General features: G+C 39.4%; 4 protein-coding genes across 7 annotated transcripts; 1 reads left to right on the forward strand and 3 right to left on the reverse strand.

Moving 5' to 3' along the window:
- Positions 1,243-3,337, forward strand: LOC104704151. Its single transcript, XM_019227327.1, has 2 exons — positions 1,243-2,717; positions 2,803-3,337. The coding sequence occupies exons 1-2, from the start codon at positions 1,632-1,634 to the stop codon at positions 3,223-3,225; spliced, it is 1,509 nt and encodes a 502-aa protein (XP_019082872.1). The 5' UTR covers positions 1,243-1,631; the 3' UTR covers positions 3,226-3,337.
- Positions 3,984-5,280, reverse strand: LOC104699717 (uncharacterized protein At4g04775-like). The gene is made up of 2 exons (XM_010415059.2): positions 4,813-5,280; positions 3,984-4,712 (listed from the first exon to the last, which is right to left on the reverse strand). The coding sequence occupies exons 1-2, from the start codon at positions 4,984-4,986 to the stop codon at positions 4,413-4,415; spliced, it is 474 nt and encodes a 157-aa protein (XP_010413361.1). The 5' UTR covers positions 4,987-5,280; the 3' UTR covers positions 3,984-4,412.
- LOC104699718 lies at positions 5,518-11,911 on the reverse strand. 2 transcript variants are annotated; one of them, XM_010415061.2, is made up of 9 exons: positions 11,025-11,911; positions 10,720-10,908; positions 10,522-10,614; positions 10,240-10,422; positions 10,059-10,161; positions 9,780-9,965; positions 7,252-9,575; positions 6,243-6,784; positions 5,518-6,118 (listed from the first exon to the last, which is right to left on the reverse strand). In XM_010415061.2, the coding sequence occupies exons 1-9, from the start codon at positions 11,271-11,273 to the stop codon at positions 6,109-6,111; spliced, it is 3,879 nt and encodes a 1,292-aa protein (XP_010413363.1). In that variant the 5' UTR covers positions 11,274-11,911; the 3' UTR covers positions 5,518-6,108. The 2 variants fall into 2 exon arrangements, with proteins under 2 accessions (XP_010413363.1, XP_010413362.1); XM_010415060.2 differs by having other exon boundaries at positions 6,243-6,787; positions 11,025-11,892.
- Positions 13,189-16,792, reverse strand: LOC104699719. Of its 3 annotated transcripts, none has more exons than XM_010415062.2 (5): positions 16,464-16,792; positions 14,633-15,742; positions 14,486-14,545; positions 13,901-14,317; positions 13,189-13,786 (listed from the first exon to the last, which is right to left on the reverse strand). In XM_010415062.2, the coding sequence occupies exons 2-5, from the start codon at positions 15,716-15,718 to the stop codon at positions 13,388-13,390; spliced, it is 1,962 nt and encodes a 653-aa protein (XP_010413364.1). In that variant the 5' UTR covers positions 15,719-15,742; positions 16,464-16,792; the 3' UTR covers positions 13,189-13,387. The 3 variants fall into 3 exon arrangements, with proteins under 3 accessions (XP_010413364.1, XP_019082873.1, XP_010413365.1); XM_019227328.1 differs by lacking the exon at positions 16,464-16,792 and adding an exon at positions 16,037-16,176; XM_010415063.2 differs by lacking the exon at positions 16,464-16,792 and adding an exon at positions 15,850-16,014.

The raw sequence follows: 17,659 nt of genomic DNA on the forward strand, positions 1-17,659 counted from the left end.
TTAATTTAAAAAAAAAAAAAAAAAAAAAAAGCCAACAAATCACGGAACGAGTCTCAACTCAACAATTCTTTCTTATAAACACTGGAAGACAACACTGAGAAGCGAGAGAGAGACACAACTCTTATGGGACTAAGATTTGGAAATCTGCAAAGAAGAAGAAGAAGATAAGTGTAAAAACAAGATCCGACGGTTCAAACAAAACCTCCGATGACGGAGACTGAGAGAAGGTATCCGTACGCCATTCTCGAGAGAGACCAAGTTGCAGAGATAAGAGTTTAATTTAATTAATTAAAAAAAAAAAAGAGAGAGAGAGCAGCGATAACAAAAAGAGTAGACTAGACTGGGAGAAGACAGGAAAATAGAAAAATAAAAACGCCTTTCTCAGTTTAATATATTTCTCTTTTTTTCTTTTTTTTTTAATTGTCTATCTAATCTGCCTGCNAAAAAAAAAAAAAAAAAAAAAAAAAAAAAAAAAAAAAAAAAAAAAAAAAAAAAGACTTGACTAGACAAGGAAAAAAAAGAGAAAGTAAAATGGTAAAATACGTGAAATTGCCAAAAAAAGAAACCAAAATCAAACCGAACCAAGAGAATAAAATCGGATTAAACCGTTACATCCGTAGCGTAGTAGTGGTCGTCAAGTTGTTTGCTTTGTTGCGTTACGACAAGGCATGGGCATGGCCTGCTCTGTGGAACTTTCTGGGAATGCCATTATTATACAGTTTCCTTCAGCAGGACCACCTTCTTTTTTTTTTTAGCTATATGGAGAAGTCTCTCTGATATTAATTGATATCAAATTTGATTCCCTCATAAAGAGTGGTCCGTCCTGACCTTGAGAAACTACAAAAAAAAATCATGCATTAATATAAAACAAAAGAGGTTGTGTCATTAGGCATATAGGCACCAAACAAGATCTTCTTATTGCGAGCTACTTACAGGTTTTGCAATGTTAAGACAGACTTGGTTTTCCCCAGACTTTTTTTTCTTTTTCTTTCCTCTGTTAACCAAAAATCATACACGTTCAGATCAATCTAGCGAGAACAAATAAGTGAATCAATCTAATCTGCAATGTGGTCTATAACAGTTAACTCATCCTCGAAAATAGGCTCATATTCCTGATATGAAGAATATCAAATTGAACTCTTTAAGTTTGGTTTTATTTTTATTAACATTTGTGTATTACAATTTTACAATGGATAATTTTAATTATTTATTACTTTGTAGTATTACAATGGAAAATGGGAAAACGTCCTGGTTCCCCATGAGAACTATGATATCGTACCAGATGGAGCCCGATCTTTACCCCCGTCCCAGATGGCTCTCCTGAAATTCTTCTCAATCTATATACCCATATATCTGTAATTTACGTTTTGTATCTCCATGAGAATAGAAGATATCATCTATTTCACCATTGCTATAGGTTTAATTGGTTTACTATTTGATTAACCGAGTGACGAAGTTTACAAACCAAAATAAACCTGATTTCGACCCGATTAAAACCTGATTTTGACCCGATTAGAAACATAACCCTCAACCGAGAAATCCCTAAAATCACATTTTAACCTCTTTTTTGTTTTCTCTCGCGACGAACCCTAGAAAATCAAATTTCACCATCGATTTCTCAAATTGAATCGATGGATTTAATAATCCGATCTGGTTTTGGGCAACAAGATGGTATTGGGCAAAGAGATGGTGTTGGAGAACGAGAGTACGATGAAGAAGGAGAGGATCGAGATGAATTTCACGTCGATATGCTTGCTCAGGAATTTACCGATGCTGAAGAGTCGATTCGTCATGATACGTACCCAGAAAGTGACGACGAGGAAGAAGGTCGTGGTCGTGGTGCGGGTCGTGGTCGTGGTGCGGGTCCAGAGAGGGTGTTTACGGATATCGGACGTGGTGATGGAACTTTGTGGAAAGACCAATCCTTCTACAATGGGGTCGCATTCAAGGAGAGTGTCTTGGACTATGCACTACATACTGGTTACAATTTGAAGCAATACAGGTATGACAAAGATAAACTCGGGTTTAGATGTGTTGGGGATAAGGGCAATTGTGAGTGGAAAGTGTTTGCTGCACTTCTTCCAAACGCATCTTTGTGGAAGATTACGAAATACATTGATAAGCATTGTTGTACCCCCAATGGCGAGTGTGAGATGTTTAAGGTCCCAGTCATAGCTAGAATTTTTCTCGATAAGATTAGAGAGGAACCGGATCATTACAAGCCTTTGAGGATTGAACAGATTATCATGGAAAGGTGGAAGATATCCGCTACTAGGCCACAATGTCAAGCTGCTCGGAGAAAGGCTTTGGGATGGATAGAGTATGAGTATGAACAACAGTTTGCACGACTGCGAGATTACCAAGCTGAGATCTTGGAAGCAAATCCAGGGTCTGTTGTGGAGATTGATACAATTAAGAATGATGCTGGTCAAGACGTCTTCAATCGGTTTTATGTTTGTTTCGATGCCCTTAGAAGAACTTGGAAACAGACTTGCCGGCCAATAATAGGAGTTGATGGCGCCTTCTTAAAGGCAAAGATCAAGGGACAGTTGCTTGCTGCATTAGGCAGAGATGCAGACAATGGCATCTATCCAATAGCCTGGTGTGTTGTTCAAGTTGAGAACAAAGACAATTGGTTATGGTTTGTGAAGAGATTGAAGACTGACCTGGATCTAAACGAGGGAGATGGTTACATTTTAGTGTCTGATCGACAAAAGGTATGTATCTAACTAATTTATTATATTGGTTAATAAATGTGAATGCTCTCGTTTTTAATATGTTTGGTTTTTGGTTCTCAATTAGGGGTTGATAAAAGCTGTGGAGTTGGAGTTACCACAAATAGAGCATAGAATGTGTGTTAGACACATCTATGGGAACTTGAAGAAGACTCATCCTTCCAAGAAGCAAATCAAGCCACTCCTCTGGCATATGGCTTGGAGCTATAATGCAAAACAGTTCGGTGAGAGACTGGAACAGATACACGCTTATGACACTGGTGTGTATGATGATGTTATGAAGTCGAAACCAAAGAGCTGGTGTCGTGCCTTCTATAAGTTGGGGGGTTATTGCGAAGATGTTGACAACAACTTCACAGAATCTTTCAACAAGACCATCGACAAAGCAAGGGAGAAACCGTTTGTGGCAATGTTGGAGACAGTTAGAAGACTGTCTATGGTTCGGATTGCCAAGCGTTCAGCTCTCTCTCATTCTCACAAAGGTAATTAACTTTATTCAAAATTTAATGCAATTTTCTACGATTGTCTATGATTTTATTCAAAGACTGTCTATGATTTCTACATATTTAATGCAATGTTCTTGGTTTTTGATGTTTCAGGTTTATGTACTCCATATGTGGCAAGGTTTCTTGCTAAAGAGCATGACAAAGCTTCGGAATGCCAGGTGCATCCTTCTACTAATGGGTGCTTTGAAGTCACACTGGATGGAGACAAACACAGAGTTAGTTTACAAAATATGACTTGTACCTGCAAAAAATATCAAATATGTGGTATTCCATGTGAGCATGCCTATGGAGTGATTCTGAAGAGGACGTTAAGTGCTGATGACTATGTCTGCCAGTGGTTTCGAACTGCTATGTGGAGGCTTAACTACACAAATGGCATTACTCCACAAAGGGGTGCTCGTCATTGGCCTTCGACTTTAGGTGAGAATGTTCATGTTCCACCTGAGCCACCACAACCTGGGAGAAAGAAGATAACCAAGGCAGACAAGAAGAGGAAGCCAGGTGTAAATGAGTCTCCTGTCAAGAAGAAACCAAAACATAAAAAAAGGATAATGCACTGTGGAATTTGTGGTTCTGATCAGCATAACCGTAGGTACCACCAGAAGAAGAATCAAACACAGGTTGTTAATCGGTTTTTTCTCATTTTATTTCTCAAGATGAGTCTCTTGTTCTCATTTTTTGAAATTTGCGGTTTTTCAGGCTTCTCAGGGTGGTGGAGGAGAAGTTGTTCAAGGTGGTGGACTTTCTCAAGATGGTGGTGGACTTTCTCAATCTGGTGGAGGAGAAGTTGTTCAGGGTGGTGGAGGACTATCTCAAGGTGGTGGAGGACTTTCACAAGCCTGAATATTGAAGATTATGGTAGTAGGGGTCTGTTTTTTGGTTTAAGAGACTAGTTGGATCTGTATTTTGGTCGAATAGACTAGTAGGGTTATGTTTTTGGTCTGTGATCATGTTGAGAACATGATTTCAAAACGTTATCATTCTGCTTGTTTTCAGAACATGTGTTCATCATGTTCTGCCTTTTATGAAATGTGGAATGTCTTATCTTATTAAATGCAATAGCAACACCAACAGGAGTTCACACTCAACACCAAAACAAACAAGAGCATAAAGCAGAGCATACAACCGAACAACAATAGATTACAACCGAACAATAGTTTACAATAGCTCATCATACAAGCTTAAACAGAGCAAACAAGATCATAAAACCGAAAACACATACAATTATACTCTTATTCATCCTACATTGCAATTCAGCTTTTGCTTCCAACAAAACTTCTTCAACCCTCTCACAAAGCTCTTTTTCGAACTCCATTTGCATCTTCTCAAATTTCAGCTTCTGTTCTTGCAATGTCTCTATTGTACGCTCTTTCATCTCTTCTTTTACTCTCTCAAATTGAACACCCAATGTTGCTACCTCGTCCAACAATGCCTCATCGACCCACTTAAAGATGTGGTTATCGTTCACAAGCTAACATTATATCATAGAATACAATGAAAATTGATGAGAAGGATTAGGCTCGGATTTGGATTAGGTCGATGTCTACATCAAACAAAGCATAACATAGTACCTTCTTTGCTGCTGCTTCTCGACATCGAAAGTATCTCCGAGAAGGATTAGGCTCGGATTTGGAATTCTTTGCCACGATGTGTTCCCCACACCAGCATCTCTTAGGCACGCCAACGACGAATCCTCTTTGTCGAACATTTGATGAACCACTCGAACCTCCAGAAACGGTACTCATGGTTGCAAAGATCGATTTAAGAATTTTATGCTTTTAGGGTTTGAGGATTTGGGGATTTTAATGGAGTTATAGATGTGTTATAGATGTATCGTCTCGGGTCGGATTATTAACATCAGTCAGGTTTTATTTTTGGTTTTCTATTTGGTATGAACGGTTTCGTATCGGTTCACTCTTTAAACCGATAACATCCCGATATATGGGTATATAGATTGAGAAGAATTTCATGAGAGCCATCTGGGACGGGGGTAAAGATCGGGCTCCATCTGGTACGATATCATAGTTCTCATGGGGAACCAGGACGTTTTCCCATGGAAAATTATGAAAAATTGCAGGTTCGAGGGCGAAACGAGATAAATTTACCAAAATCTTTCATTTGTCTACGAAAAAGCCCAGTAATGGCCCAAATTATAGCGAAAGCAAAATACCCGCACTAATTTTCGCCGTATACAGACAATTTTCTGCTATAGAAGAGCATCAAGAGCAAAGCTCAAGTGGGTCAAGTCAACAAATTATTTCTTAAAATTTCTATCATAAGTCATAACGACAAGTCGATCGATAACTTTCAAAATGAAGCTACACGTACAGCTAAAAAATGTACTGTTTGTTTTTTCTAAAAATACTAGAGAAATTATTTCTTGAATTTGTAGAAACATTGACGATGAGCCCTGAATTCTAATCGTTTCTATGTGGGCAAAAAAAGGGTTACATTTTCTATTGAAAGAAACCTAAAAAAAAACAAAAGAGAAACGTTACCTAACCGTATGTCTGCGATAAGAGTTCCTGCGTTTTTTCATCCATATGGGCTACTAAAACAAGCAGCAGTCTCCTTGAAATTGATGATTAAACCGAGCATCATGGGCGGTAAATGGCTTGATTGATTGTAGTGTACATACAAAGAACAAACCAAGGCTTGGGTCGCTTACCGATTCCTCTTGACTTGGTTTCCTTCTTTGTTGCTCTCACGGCCAGACTTGAACAGAAGTCTCTCTCCTGTCCTGACTCTTCTTTCACGGCTTCTCAACCTTTTGCCTTCTTTTGATTTCCAAGACCCTAGTGATGTGATCTTCCAGTTTCTTCTAGGTTCTTGAGTTTATTGCAGCTAAACTTGAGCAAGCATTAATGTTACTTCCCCCTGTTTAGTGAAAATCAAGAGGCAAATCTGAGGTCTAAAATACTTAAATTTAATTAAGAATGTTGTTCCACAGCTGTAACCTAATATTTGTCTGCAATCGGGACTTCTTTATAACCCAAATTACCTGGGGAAGTGAGGCGAGGAAGGGTCATCAGGTGAAGACATATGAGCAGCAGAAGCAGCACCACCACGAAACCTCGGTTGATCCTCTTCATTTAAATGGGGCGCTTCACCTGCTGGTCCAAGAGATCCAAACTCATGGTGTTGATCATATGGATAAATCATCATGACAGATGGAACGTTGTGTCCCTCTGAAGACGTCACACTGTTTTGCTTCATGCCCGGCGGCAATCGGTACATGCCATAAGCAATATTTCCAGAAGCATCTTGTGATGTGTTTGTGCGAACTGGACCGTTTTGAGAATGATGAGAAGAATATGAGGACGATTCATGCCTATACGACGACCCCCAATGCCTATCAGATCGATCTTGCCTTAAGCTTGGCTTATTATCAGCTTGGTTACGATTGTTGTGGTTACGTCCCGAACCCCGTGTCTTTGTACCAGCAACCCAACTCCCTTCTCTCTCGCTGTGATGGTCGTTTCTGTCATGCCCATAATTCCCACGCCTCATGCCAGATGTAGGCCGGTGCTCCCTAGGAGAAATCTTCTGCAACAAATTCAGCACAAATTTAGAGAAGTGTGGCAAACCAAAACCGTCATGAGTTTTATATCAGGAGATAAAAGAAACAGGAAAGACAGGACAGAATCAGTAAGGGAGACAACAACAACGTGATCAATATGAGCATAGCATAACAAGTAAGGCAGGTATATATAGAATGGAAAAGATACAGAACCATATAGCCTGCAACATGACCAAATTAGTTGCAGACTTGGATGGGATTAGGGGGAAGCTGACAGATCATGCTGTATATTCATTAAAGATGTTTAGCGCAAGGTAAAAGCTCTCCGTTTTAGCATTAGAAAATATCTCAGGTTTGTTGAAATTCAAAAGACCATTGGACAGAGATCAACACATCACAAGACCAAAAAATAAAATGAAATTTGCCCCTCGATTAACCAAAACATGCACACAAGTATAACGGAAGCTCAAGGAAGGTATTAATTTCTTACAGGATTTGGAAAATATGTCCCCGTCCCACTTCGATATCTGGGAGTTTCATTAGTGTAACGAGGGTAAATGTTGGGTGGCCTAGTTGAAACAGGTTGTACAGAAGCAACAGGTACAAGACGAGGTCCGTAGGTCATGAGTTGATTTACAACATTGGTGTAGGCAAGAGGTCTTCCAGGACCATCCCATGGTAAACGCCCCTGAAGATAAGCAGGTGGCACTACAACAGGAGCAGGGTACAACACAGGCGGATGTTGAGAATTCTGGCAAGAGCGGCCATACTGCAAATTTTGCCAGTGGCTTATAAAATCACCATTGAGGATATCAATTTTGTGCTCCGTTTGTTCTGCAGAAGAGCCAAGTCTAGTGGAGTGCGAAGAAGCTACTATATCAGATTGATCAAGTCCCCTGAAAGAGTCAAAACTTTTACACGGATCATGATTCTCTACTCCTTCATCCACACTGTGGTGGCTTGCCAGAGCATCTGATGGCGCATTACCACCAGCTTGATAATTATACATTGGAAGCATTGCAACGATCGGGACAGGTGGCCCTGTGGGATAAAACGTGTATCCAGAATTATCAACCTCGTTTTGTTGCATGCCGCCTAGGAGAAATGGAGCAAGGGTCACTGAAGACTCTGATCCACTTGCCTGAGCTAGTTCATGACCATGTATTTGATTCCTCTGAACTTGAAATGAAGGGACAGTAGGACGAGGCCCCACATCTCTATCTGTTATTTCATTGCTAGACACAGGAATCCATTCTCTGTTATCATCATCAATCTGGATTGAGTGCTCAGGAACACTCTTTCCTTTTCCATACAGTGCAGATGCAGCCCCAGACACTACTTTCCTGTTCCGTCTATCTTTAGCTGGCTTTGACCCCCTTGTAGTTGACCCATCCCAAGAGCTTTCAGATGAAGTCCTGCTTCGGACGGAACTAGCACCAGACACAGATCTAGAGCCTGCAGTTCTCTCCTCACTCTGAATTTGACTGTTTCCTCTGACTGGAGAGTGTGAATTTTCTAAATCATCTCCCCTTGTCGGCCGGTTTTTCCTACTTGAGGGTACATAACTGCGTTCTGCAGAAGATGACAGATGTTTATCATCTGCCTGATGCATTCGATAACCACCATTTTCAAGTCCAAAACTATGAGTTCTCCTTTCTTGTTCGTGCCACAGATCATTGTCAGACTCGTCGACATTTACTTCTGTAGACCCCATGTCGTCAATACCAGGGTTGCTTGGCTTTTCTGACATTGGGAGGGATCCACTGGGAAAATAATGGGTAAATGGTGAAGAAACAAAGTTTTGCGGAAACTGCACATTAGTACTCCAAGGTGTCTCGACGAAAGGAAGGTTAGAAGGAACAATACCAGGCACATTCCTCTGACCATATCCCATTGAAGCTAAGATAGAAGGTGTAATTGGAAACGGTAAGTGACCCGTTGAAATATTAAAAGGGAAAGGAAAGTGTCCATTAAAACCTTGCCCAGTAACAGATGTCATCGAGTTAACAAAATCTTGGTCTTCCTGTTCCCCTGCAACAGAGAAGTCTTCATTCACGGAAACTGACCCTAATTCATCATAGTAACTGTTCACTGCACTGCCCATGTCAGCAGTACTATCAGGACTTCGAGGGGATGGAGTATGCCTGACTGACGATGAGTCGGCCGAATATCTGACACTGCTTGACAAAGTTTCAGACTCCAGATTCTTCTTCCTGATATTATCAACCCTGGTATTACTTTGGCGTTTCCCAGCTTCGGGGGCTCTACTACGACGTGATTGTAAAAGAGCTTCACCATATGTCTCAGTAAGCTCAGGACTAGACCGGGTCCTGGCAAAAAGGTGCCTACCATGAAAATTATTCACCACAATTTCTGGCTTAGCAGTTTGCTGAAGCTTATCATTTATAGCACTTTGATTGGAGTTTACTTCCTTGGCAGGTTGGTAAGAGTTGCCTCGACTCTTTTGCGTTTGATATGTTACTCCAGATATAACTTCTGTTCCACCGTTGTTCTGTTGAGAGGGCATACTCCGAGCTCCATGAATCCCACCAAGACGGGCAGCATTTTGGTTTCTTTGGTTGCTTGAAAAATTACTAACATTTATAGCTTGTTGATATGGCTCAGGCTCTCCAAGTCTTGATAGCCATAAGTCATTTCCAGGAGCATCAGGACGTCGACCACTGCCATGTCTTTCCCATGTATTCATAAAAAATTGGTTAACCTCATAGATCAAATTCTCCTTAGGGCAATCAAGTAACCTAGCCAACTTCTTGGCACCAAGGGTAAATGCACTTCGTATCCTAAAGAAGTTACCTGAGACAACAAAAACAAAAGCCAAGCATGTACGTAAGTCAACATGTTTGTGCCTCTTCTGCTTCATACTTTATAAAGAAAAGAACAAGTCCAGTAAGCAATAAGGCACAAGTTGCACAGAATGCATATTGCAGATTCACAAATTAGCATTCAATGATACCCGTTTATAAAGAATAGGCAGCAGCACTCAACCCAAGCAAGTACCTTTACTGACACTGCGTCCAAGGTTGTTGTTCTCACGCAAAGGGTCTATAACATTGAAATGTTTGGAAACAAAAGGCTGCCCCTGTGTCTCTTGGGCAGCTATATTAACTGCATAAACTCTACTACAAGCTCTATAAAATGCTTCACTAACACGTAACTCTCCAACATCCGTTCGAGGAGGCTCAGCTGCCAAAAATTGCATAGCAAGACAATCAGTACTGGAGAAAGTTACGATGCATAAGTAATGCAAAAGTAAGATGGGCAGCAGTTCGTATATACCTGTTACATCTGGTAGTGAACTAACAGGAACAGGGCCCCAGAGGCTAAGACAAAAATTCTGCCAGTCAAACTTACTAAAGAACTCAAGAAAACGATAGAGGACCTACAAATACAAGCAATCCAGTCAGGAAACTGAAGAAGCAATCTTGACAGAATAAAGACAGCTTTGTAATGAGACTACCTCAAGGGGTCCAGAAAATGAGTTGTTGAAAAGATAGAATATGTAAAGAACCAAGGTTTCCAGGGCATATGTTGAAATAAGCCCATGGTGAGCTCCCAATATACGGCTCTCGTAGTAACACCAGGCTTTAATCAATATAATACTACGCTTGAATAAATGGTTCTGGTTAATATAGTGATCAACCTGCATATGAAAAAAAAACGCAGAGGTAAAGAAATCAGAAGATCTACATCACTCAGCAAGAGAAAGCAAGTGGCATGTTGTCTAAGGTGGACCGCTAACCTCCTCAAGGAAGCATAATGTACACAGCCCTCCAATCTGATTGAATGATATATCCACCACAATATTCTCCACCAGACACTTAATTAGCTTTACCTGAAACATTTTACCAGTAAAAAAATAATTAGACAATCAAGAGACTGAACCTTACTTGTAAGAATATCAAGGCCAAAACAAGAAGCGGAGATAAAAGAAGCATACTTCAGCCTGGATATACTGGACTTCTTTGACATGAAATTCAGCATTCTCATTCTTCTCTTCCTTTTCCAGCATATCGCGAACCAAATTCGCCCAAGAATCCTTGAGATTTTGGTTAGGGCTAAAAGCAGTTAAGTCGATATCTCCATCAGGCAAATAAGTCTTCAGAGGTACAGATCCAAAAGTAAAGATCTGGTAAGACACGGATTTGAAGTCAAAGGATCAGATATGGATAAAGAACACATTTTTCTCATCAGGGTAAACTTAAACGAAAGTAAGAAACCCTCCCAAAAGGAAACGAAACTCACATGAATTTGAGGGAAGCATTCTGTGATAAGCCTCCTAACGTAACTGGCAACAGCATTGCGGCGATCTTCGGAAGGGGGATTAGGCTGGATGCAAGCAATGAGCTTAGCAGTTCTATCCTCAGCCTTGGCCCATCGCTCAGCATCGAGCGGCCTTGTGACAGATGCAGCTTTGCCTGGCAACAAACCGTTGGGAAATAAGAGAGTAGGTGGTGACGGCGGAGAAGCCGCCCATGAATCATGCTCACCCATGCAAAAAAAAACTTAGGTCTCTCCCGTCACAATCACCGACTTCGGAGGAAACCTCTCTCTCTCTCTCTCCCTCAAAATCCAAACAAAGACCTTTTTTACCAACCCGTTACGTTTTGCTTTTTAACGGTTGCTATTAAGCAACCTCCGTTGTTATCTATCTACCGCGGCTTCAAAAAATCTAAAAGCTATGAGAACCTAATAAAGAAGATTTTTTCTACCTTAGCTAATCTAACAAATACAATTTGTAAGAATCTAAATGAGGCACCGTCAAATTGGGCAAAAAAAAAAGAAATCGCAGACGAGGGGGGAATCGAATGGAAGAAAACCCTAGGAGGAGGAGGAGGAGGGAGACGAAGGGAGCAAGATTCTAAAAACAGAAAGGGCGGAAATCAATAAGAACCCTAGAGGATAAATCGAGAGAAAATATAGCAGTAACGACGAATCGAGAGGCAAATGCGAGAGATTGATCAAAGGTTACACTGGCGGACTGAAATCGTGCGGAAGAAGATGATGATGAAGAAGAAGAAGAAGAAGACATAGACCAAAAGATGTATGTATATCTTGTTGTGAGGATTGATTGATTAGGTTTTTTTTTTTTTTTATCTTCTGTTGATATTTTTTTTGTTTTTCTTTTGGTCGAGGAGGAGCAAAAAGTGGGAGTGTTTGGTGACGAGGATAGCCAATTCCGGGCAATCTCAGCCTTTCTCTCTCTCTCTCAATCTCAGGGCTGTTTTCGTAATTTAAACCTGGCTTTTAATTTTTTTAACTATGCCTGTAATAATTGTAAAAGTCACACACACAACATATATTTTACACGATAATAAATTCTGTTAAAATCAAATCATAAAACCAATCAAAATGATTAAATGTTATGTGTTTTCTATTCTGAGTCTGCAATTATTCCACTTCCACGAGCTCTCTCACTAGTTTCTTAAATAAATGACCATGACTTTATCGGACGTCCTCTTTTATTCTAATTTTGGGGTGTATTCAAACTCTAATTTTAAAGAATTTGATGGGATTTAGAAAATTTAGAATTTTGATAGATTTTAGGGAAGTTCATATGATTTTCTGTAAAATTCTTTCAAATCCCACCTAAAACCATGAGATTTGGATTTCTATATTTTTAACTAAACAAATCCTCCAAAATCCTAATCCACAAAACTGTTTTGAATAACAGTGGATTTTAAAGTAGATTTTTAAAATAGCAGTGGATTTTAATAGATTTTAAAGTAGATCTTTAAATCATCAGTTCAATAACAATGAATTTTAATAGACTTTTTAAAATCCATGATTGAATAACATAGAATTTGTAAATTTCACCCAAATCACTTAGAATGTCAACTTGAATACACCCCTTTTTAATATGCACGTCGCTTGCTGCAGCAAATTGTTTTGGGTCCAGTGAGCATTGAATATCAAATTACGTTTTTCTATTTGTTCTCTAATCACTATGTACACAACTAACCATATTGATTAGTTTTAGAGATTTGATTTACATGTTGTTTAGAAAAATAATCCGTTTATATCTTAAAGATGACATATGTGTAGAAATTTTGTGTGTAGAAAATTTTAAATATCGTTATAATGATAGATAGGAAATATAGTCCATAATGATGGAAAACTACTATTCACCACTTTAATAACATGGTATGAACAAAACAAAACTTGTGCAAATGATTTTTATTTAATATTGTATTTTATTATTAGGTAGTTTAGCCGTGATACTCGCGGCATTTCCCGTAACTACATCTATCTTTTTATATCGATAATTTAACTTTTATATGACTTTAGTACTAATAAAATAAATAGTGAGATTCTAGATAAAAAAATTCCAAGATTTTAGATTACAAAAGTTTTTATTAAATTCATTTTTTCTGACAAAAAAAATCCTAACCACAAACCTTAAAAACAATTATATTTGTGGGTGACTTTTGAGTTACGAGATTTACTTACATTTATAAGTTAAAGAATTAAGCTGCAAAAAAAAAAGGTTTTTAATGCACAAAATCCTTTGGATTACCGCTTACCCCAACAAATGTAAACAAACGCATAATTTAGAAGTGAGATTCCACTTATATACAACCGTAGATTTATTATATTTTTTCCCTTTATTAGACATGTGTCATGATCTCCTCAGCAGTCGTCGAGCTCCTGTCCATTGCACGTCCTGCTGACGTAAGCACCGGCCAAACACTCCTCCTGTGTATCCTGGCCTTCCTAACTATGAGTTTCGTGTGCTGCCTGAGAACTCCATTCACGGCCTTGACGTAGTTTTTGGAGTCGTGGTCCCTCAAGACCGAACCTTCCGAGCCATAAGCTGCGCGTTGACTGAGTGTTTCGAGCGGGTGAGGGCAGTTCAGAAACGCACGTAACGCCGTCGGAGAGTAACCTTCGTTGCTCTTTTCTAAAACGTAGAGAGCATTTCCAGGTGGTAGCCAAGGGTGCGTCGGCGAGACGCTCTCACTTGGCTGTAGAATAAATACTTTCCCCATTGGTGAATACAACAGTTTCTGCAAAAAGTAAACACACAACCAGATACATCATCTGTAATTTAATATACAGAGAAAAAATAAGATGTTTAATACGTTAAACCGAGAAAAACACTATTCGTAAGCAGGACTTACATTTTTGTTGAGGCAAGGATGTGTACGGAAGGACCCATTCAAACGCTTAAGAACGAGAGCAACATGGTCAGGATAATTACATGAGAAGGCTCGTGGGACGATATCTCTATGCATCATCACACAGTGAACATGACTCTCGTCAAGGCCAAGCTCGGCTAGAATCTTCTCCCCGCCACAAAACACAAACGGTGAACCGTACGTGACAACGGGTTTCATAGCTTCAGAGCTAACGAGTCCTCTAGAGATAAGCATCAGATTCACTATTAATGAGAGGCTGCCTCCAAGAGAATGACCCGTAAACTGAAACTTAGCTCTATCTCCGTGTACAGACAAATGCTCTGTTATTTCGGGTAAGAACTGTTCGTATATTCCTTTCGCTGCCTCGTAGATTCCTCTATGTACTAATACATCTGTATCCTGCAATATTCATATCAATATCCTAATTACGGTGTCTACTCTAATAGGATGAAAACCATACAAAACAAATTCTTTTTTATGTAACATAGCTTTAGAGAAACCAAAATTAAAAACCGAACCAAAAAACCAAATATCCATTACTAGTAGAGAGATCAAGATCTTTTTTACCTCAAACTTAGTTGGCTCGAAGAAGAGGTTTGCTTTCCAAGAAGCTAAAGAATCAGATCCCTGCAGTGACACAACGCTAATTAGCACATTGAAGGATCATGATATTATAAAACAGAGGAGGTGCTCTTGTAACTTTGAAATTCATACCTGAATCACAAAGCACCTAGTGTATGTGTTTGGATCGTCACACACAAACCACTCACAAGGAGATGATTGTAGCGACTGCAGCTCCCTTGCCGCTTCTAGCTTCTCCTCCTCACCCGCAGCAACCACAGCGGTCATTGTAGACGCTGCAGCCTGAGCCGCAGCAGCTGATTTATAAACCGGATTGTTTGGTTCTGAAAAATCGTACTCTTTGCATGAGTGAATATAAGACGCAGCTGAAGCAGCAATATTGTAAGCAGAAGCAGAAGATGAAGATGATCGTTGAGGTTGCTTCTCTGATTCTAAAGATGTAATAACAGGGACTCGTGTCGAATCCTGCTCGAGTTTCTCTCTAAGTGTCGCTGCTTTGGCTTTCTTTTCCAAGGAAGATGTCACAAACTTTAACCCATAGTTTCTTCTCAAATCCTCTCCCTTGATCTCCGGTATCGTGTAAGCCACGTTACACAAATAAGCCAACTGAGAAAGCTTTTTAGCCTCAGACCAAGAAACCTTCACAAGCAATCTAGAGAACGACTCACGTTCCCAATCACCGTTTTCAGATCCGTAATCTGCAACGCAACCGTCTTCCTCGTCTTTACAACCACACGTAACGTCAATATTATCCTCAGCAACTTCACCATCTCCACTCTCTGGTCTTTGCTGTTTCTTCCACTGTCTTCTTATCTCGAGTAATCTCTCGACCCAATTCGCCTTCTTGGCTCCATCTAGTTTTGGCTCAGTCTCAACCTCGATCTCATCACTCGCTTTCTCGTCTTGAGTCGTGTCCGTTTCAAATAGCAACGTTTTTATCGGATTGGGGATTATGTCGCTCGATATCTGTAACGAGAACACTCCAACAGATCGACTAGTTTTCATCCCTGGACCAGGAGGATGTACAGAGACAGCTAGAATTCGGTTCTTATTACCGGAGCGACAACACAGATGATTGTCCGAACTCGATCTCCGTATTCCACCACTTGTCACGACGAGATCTTGACCGGATAACGATCTACGTAGGCCGATATGTTCTTTTAAAACGTCATTCGCTGCCGCTGGAGATGTAGACGCCATCGCCGCATTAAACGCCATTCTTTATGACCAAAAACTCCAACTCTAGCAAACAAAAGAAGACAAATATAATATAAGTAATCCCAATTATTAAACACAAATATAAGAAGAAGAAGAAAAAGAAAAAAAAAAAACATCATAATTTGTCTAACCGTTCTTAACAAAAAGTAGCAAGTAAGTAACAATCTTGACTATTTCATACTTCACATATGCGGAACATAATAATGATTAATGAAACGTTTGAACAGGCTAAAAGGAAAGGTGAGAAACGTTTTAATTAGGTGGACTATATTAGCCAGGTATTAAAAAGAAATGACACGTCACAAAACTTCAATATACCTACGAGCCAACTAAGTGTGGGGTAGGAATCTTAATAGTTGGACTGGGTCCATCGTACAGAAGTGCTTCCACGTGCGCCACGTACGATGTGCTCATCGTATTTAACTTTGTTTTCGTCTAATGTTTTTCTAACTCAAAATAAGCATATCTTTTAATTTCTTCTTCTATCGTTTTTTTTTTTTTTTTCATGCTTGTTTTGATAATCTTTATGAACTTAAACGAATATCTAACTCGAAGAAAATATACAAAATTATGCAAATTTTTTTAAAAAAATAATAATAATAACCAAAACAGACAAAAGCATATGATATGCGTTGTTCATTAAAAAACGGAGATTTCACGGATATTCACGAGAATAATTTGGAAGAAACAAAACAGGGGATTGACAAAAAAAACAAACAACTTTGAGTGTCGAGAGATGCGTTACCTTATTTATGGGTGTTGATGGATGATGATGGTAAACAACAATGGAGGATAAAATTAAAACAGCGTTTCTGAAACCGTTGGATCAGCCGGAGATCTGCAGGATCATCTCATTATCAGATCACCACTTCTTTTGAACGATATCAAAAGTTCCTCTCTGATAATAATCAAACGAGGCGGAGATTCCAACAATGGCAAAGGAAACGAATACGATGTAACTTAAACGAGAAGGTTACAAAGAGTCAGACCAGATTCTGAAACTTGTTCTTGTTTCTATAAAAAGATTCATGAATCTCTCTCTCTCTCTCTTTCTCTTTCATACAGATGTAGATGGAAGCCCGATTAATATATATATATACGTAAAAACGAAAGAAGAGAGAGAGATAGAACCAAGTCACGTGGAGGAGAGAGACAGAGAGGGGAAGGTAAGCAAGGACGTAAATGCCCTCGTCGTGGTCTTTGATTTTACAGATCGGCAAAACCGTAGTTGGTGGTTGGAGAGTGGTTAGGCATTCTTTTGCTTAATTAGCGAGAGATTTTTTTTTGGTAAATGTCGTTATGAAAAAATATAACATTTGTCGTTCTAATTTCGTATTTGTATCCACCACAAGTTTGCTAGAATTCTTCACAGTATTTTTTTTTGTTTAAAAAAGTCAAACCCCAAAAAATCGATTCGCTAAGAAATAACTAAAAAGAAATAAATTTTCCCATACGACAAAAAGATGCGAGCGTTTTGTGTAAATTACTAGACACGGAAGGTGAGGGGTATTACCGTCATATTATATGAGAAGCGTGCGTGCGTGAGAGTCGAGAGATGAAAATATCTATTTGACCACAGAGGAGGAAGAAAGGGTATAGAAAGGTCATTGTAAAAATTAAACGAGTACGAAGAGCCAAATGTTCGGTTGCATGAAGCAAAGAGAGTCAGTAATCTCCACATATCGTCCCCCAGGTGGTGGCTAGCCGCCTTTTTGTTTCCGCCGGGTTTTCTATAAAAAAATTTCCATATTTTAGGGTTTAATGTCTTCTGCCAAAGAGACTTGCCACTTATTGTATTTAGAAACCTCCGTTTCATTATGTTCGTTCATCTAATTAAAATTAGCTAGTGGGACTTATTATGTTTCTCCAAGCGCTAAACAACTAAGGCCCATCATTAAATTGGCCCATTAGTAATATGAAATATAAAGCCTCGCTATCCCT

This window comes from Camelina sativa, chromosome 7 (genome assembly GCF_000633955.1).
Source record: "Camelina sativa cultivar DH55 chromosome 7, Cs, whole genome shotgun sequence".
Taxonomy (NCBI): domain Eukaryota; kingdom Viridiplantae; phylum Streptophyta; class Magnoliopsida; order Brassicales; family Brassicaceae; genus Camelina; species Camelina sativa.

What these genes read in the sequence shown, in the direction of transcription:
- LOC104699719 (XM_010415062.2), bottom strand. Translation starts at nt 15,718, where the DNA reads ATGGCGTTTAATGCGGCGATGGCGTCTACATCTCCAGCGGCAGCGAAT. An exon ending in TCGAGCCAACTAAGTTTGAG is followed by an intron (nt 14,318 to 14,485) that starts GTAAAAAAGATC and finishes TGAATATTGCAG; the next exon opens with GATACAGATGTATTAGTACA. An exon ending in ATCCTTGCCTCAACAAAAAT is followed by an intron (nt 13,787 to 13,900) that starts GTAAGTCCTGCT and finishes TACTTTTTGCAG; the next exon opens with AAACTGTTGTATTCACCAAT.
- LOC104699717 (XM_010415059.2), bottom strand. Translation starts at nt 4,986, where the DNA reads ATGAGTACCGTTTCTGGAGGTTCGAGTGGTTCATCAAATGTTCGACAA. An exon ending in GAGAAGCAGCAGCAAAGAAG is followed by an intron (nt 4,713 to 4,812) that starts GTACTATGTTAT and finishes ATATAATGTTAG; the next exon opens with CTTGTGAACGATAACCACAT.
- LOC104699718 (XM_010415060.2), bottom strand. Translation starts at nt 11,273, where the DNA reads ATGGGTGAGCATGATTCATGGGCGGCTTCTCCGCCGTCACCACCTACT. An exon ending in TTCACTACCAGATGTAACAG is followed by an intron (nt 9,966 to 10,058) that starts GTATATACGAAC and finishes AATTTTTGGCAG; the next exon opens with CTGAGCCTCCTCGAACGGAT. An exon ending in TGGACGCAGTGTCAGTAAAG is followed by an intron (nt 9,576 to 9,779) that starts GTACTTGCTTGG and finishes TTGTTGTCTCAG; the next exon opens with GTAACTTCTTTAGGATACGA.
- LOC104704151 (XM_019227327.1), top strand. Translation starts at nt 1,632, where the DNA reads ATGGATTTAATAATCCGATCTGGTTTTGGGCAACAAGATGGTATTGGG. An exon ending in TAGTGTCTGATCGACAAAAG is followed by an intron (nt 2,718 to 2,802) that starts GTATGTATCTAA and finishes GTTCTCAATTAG; the next exon opens with GGGTTGATAAAAGCTGTGGA.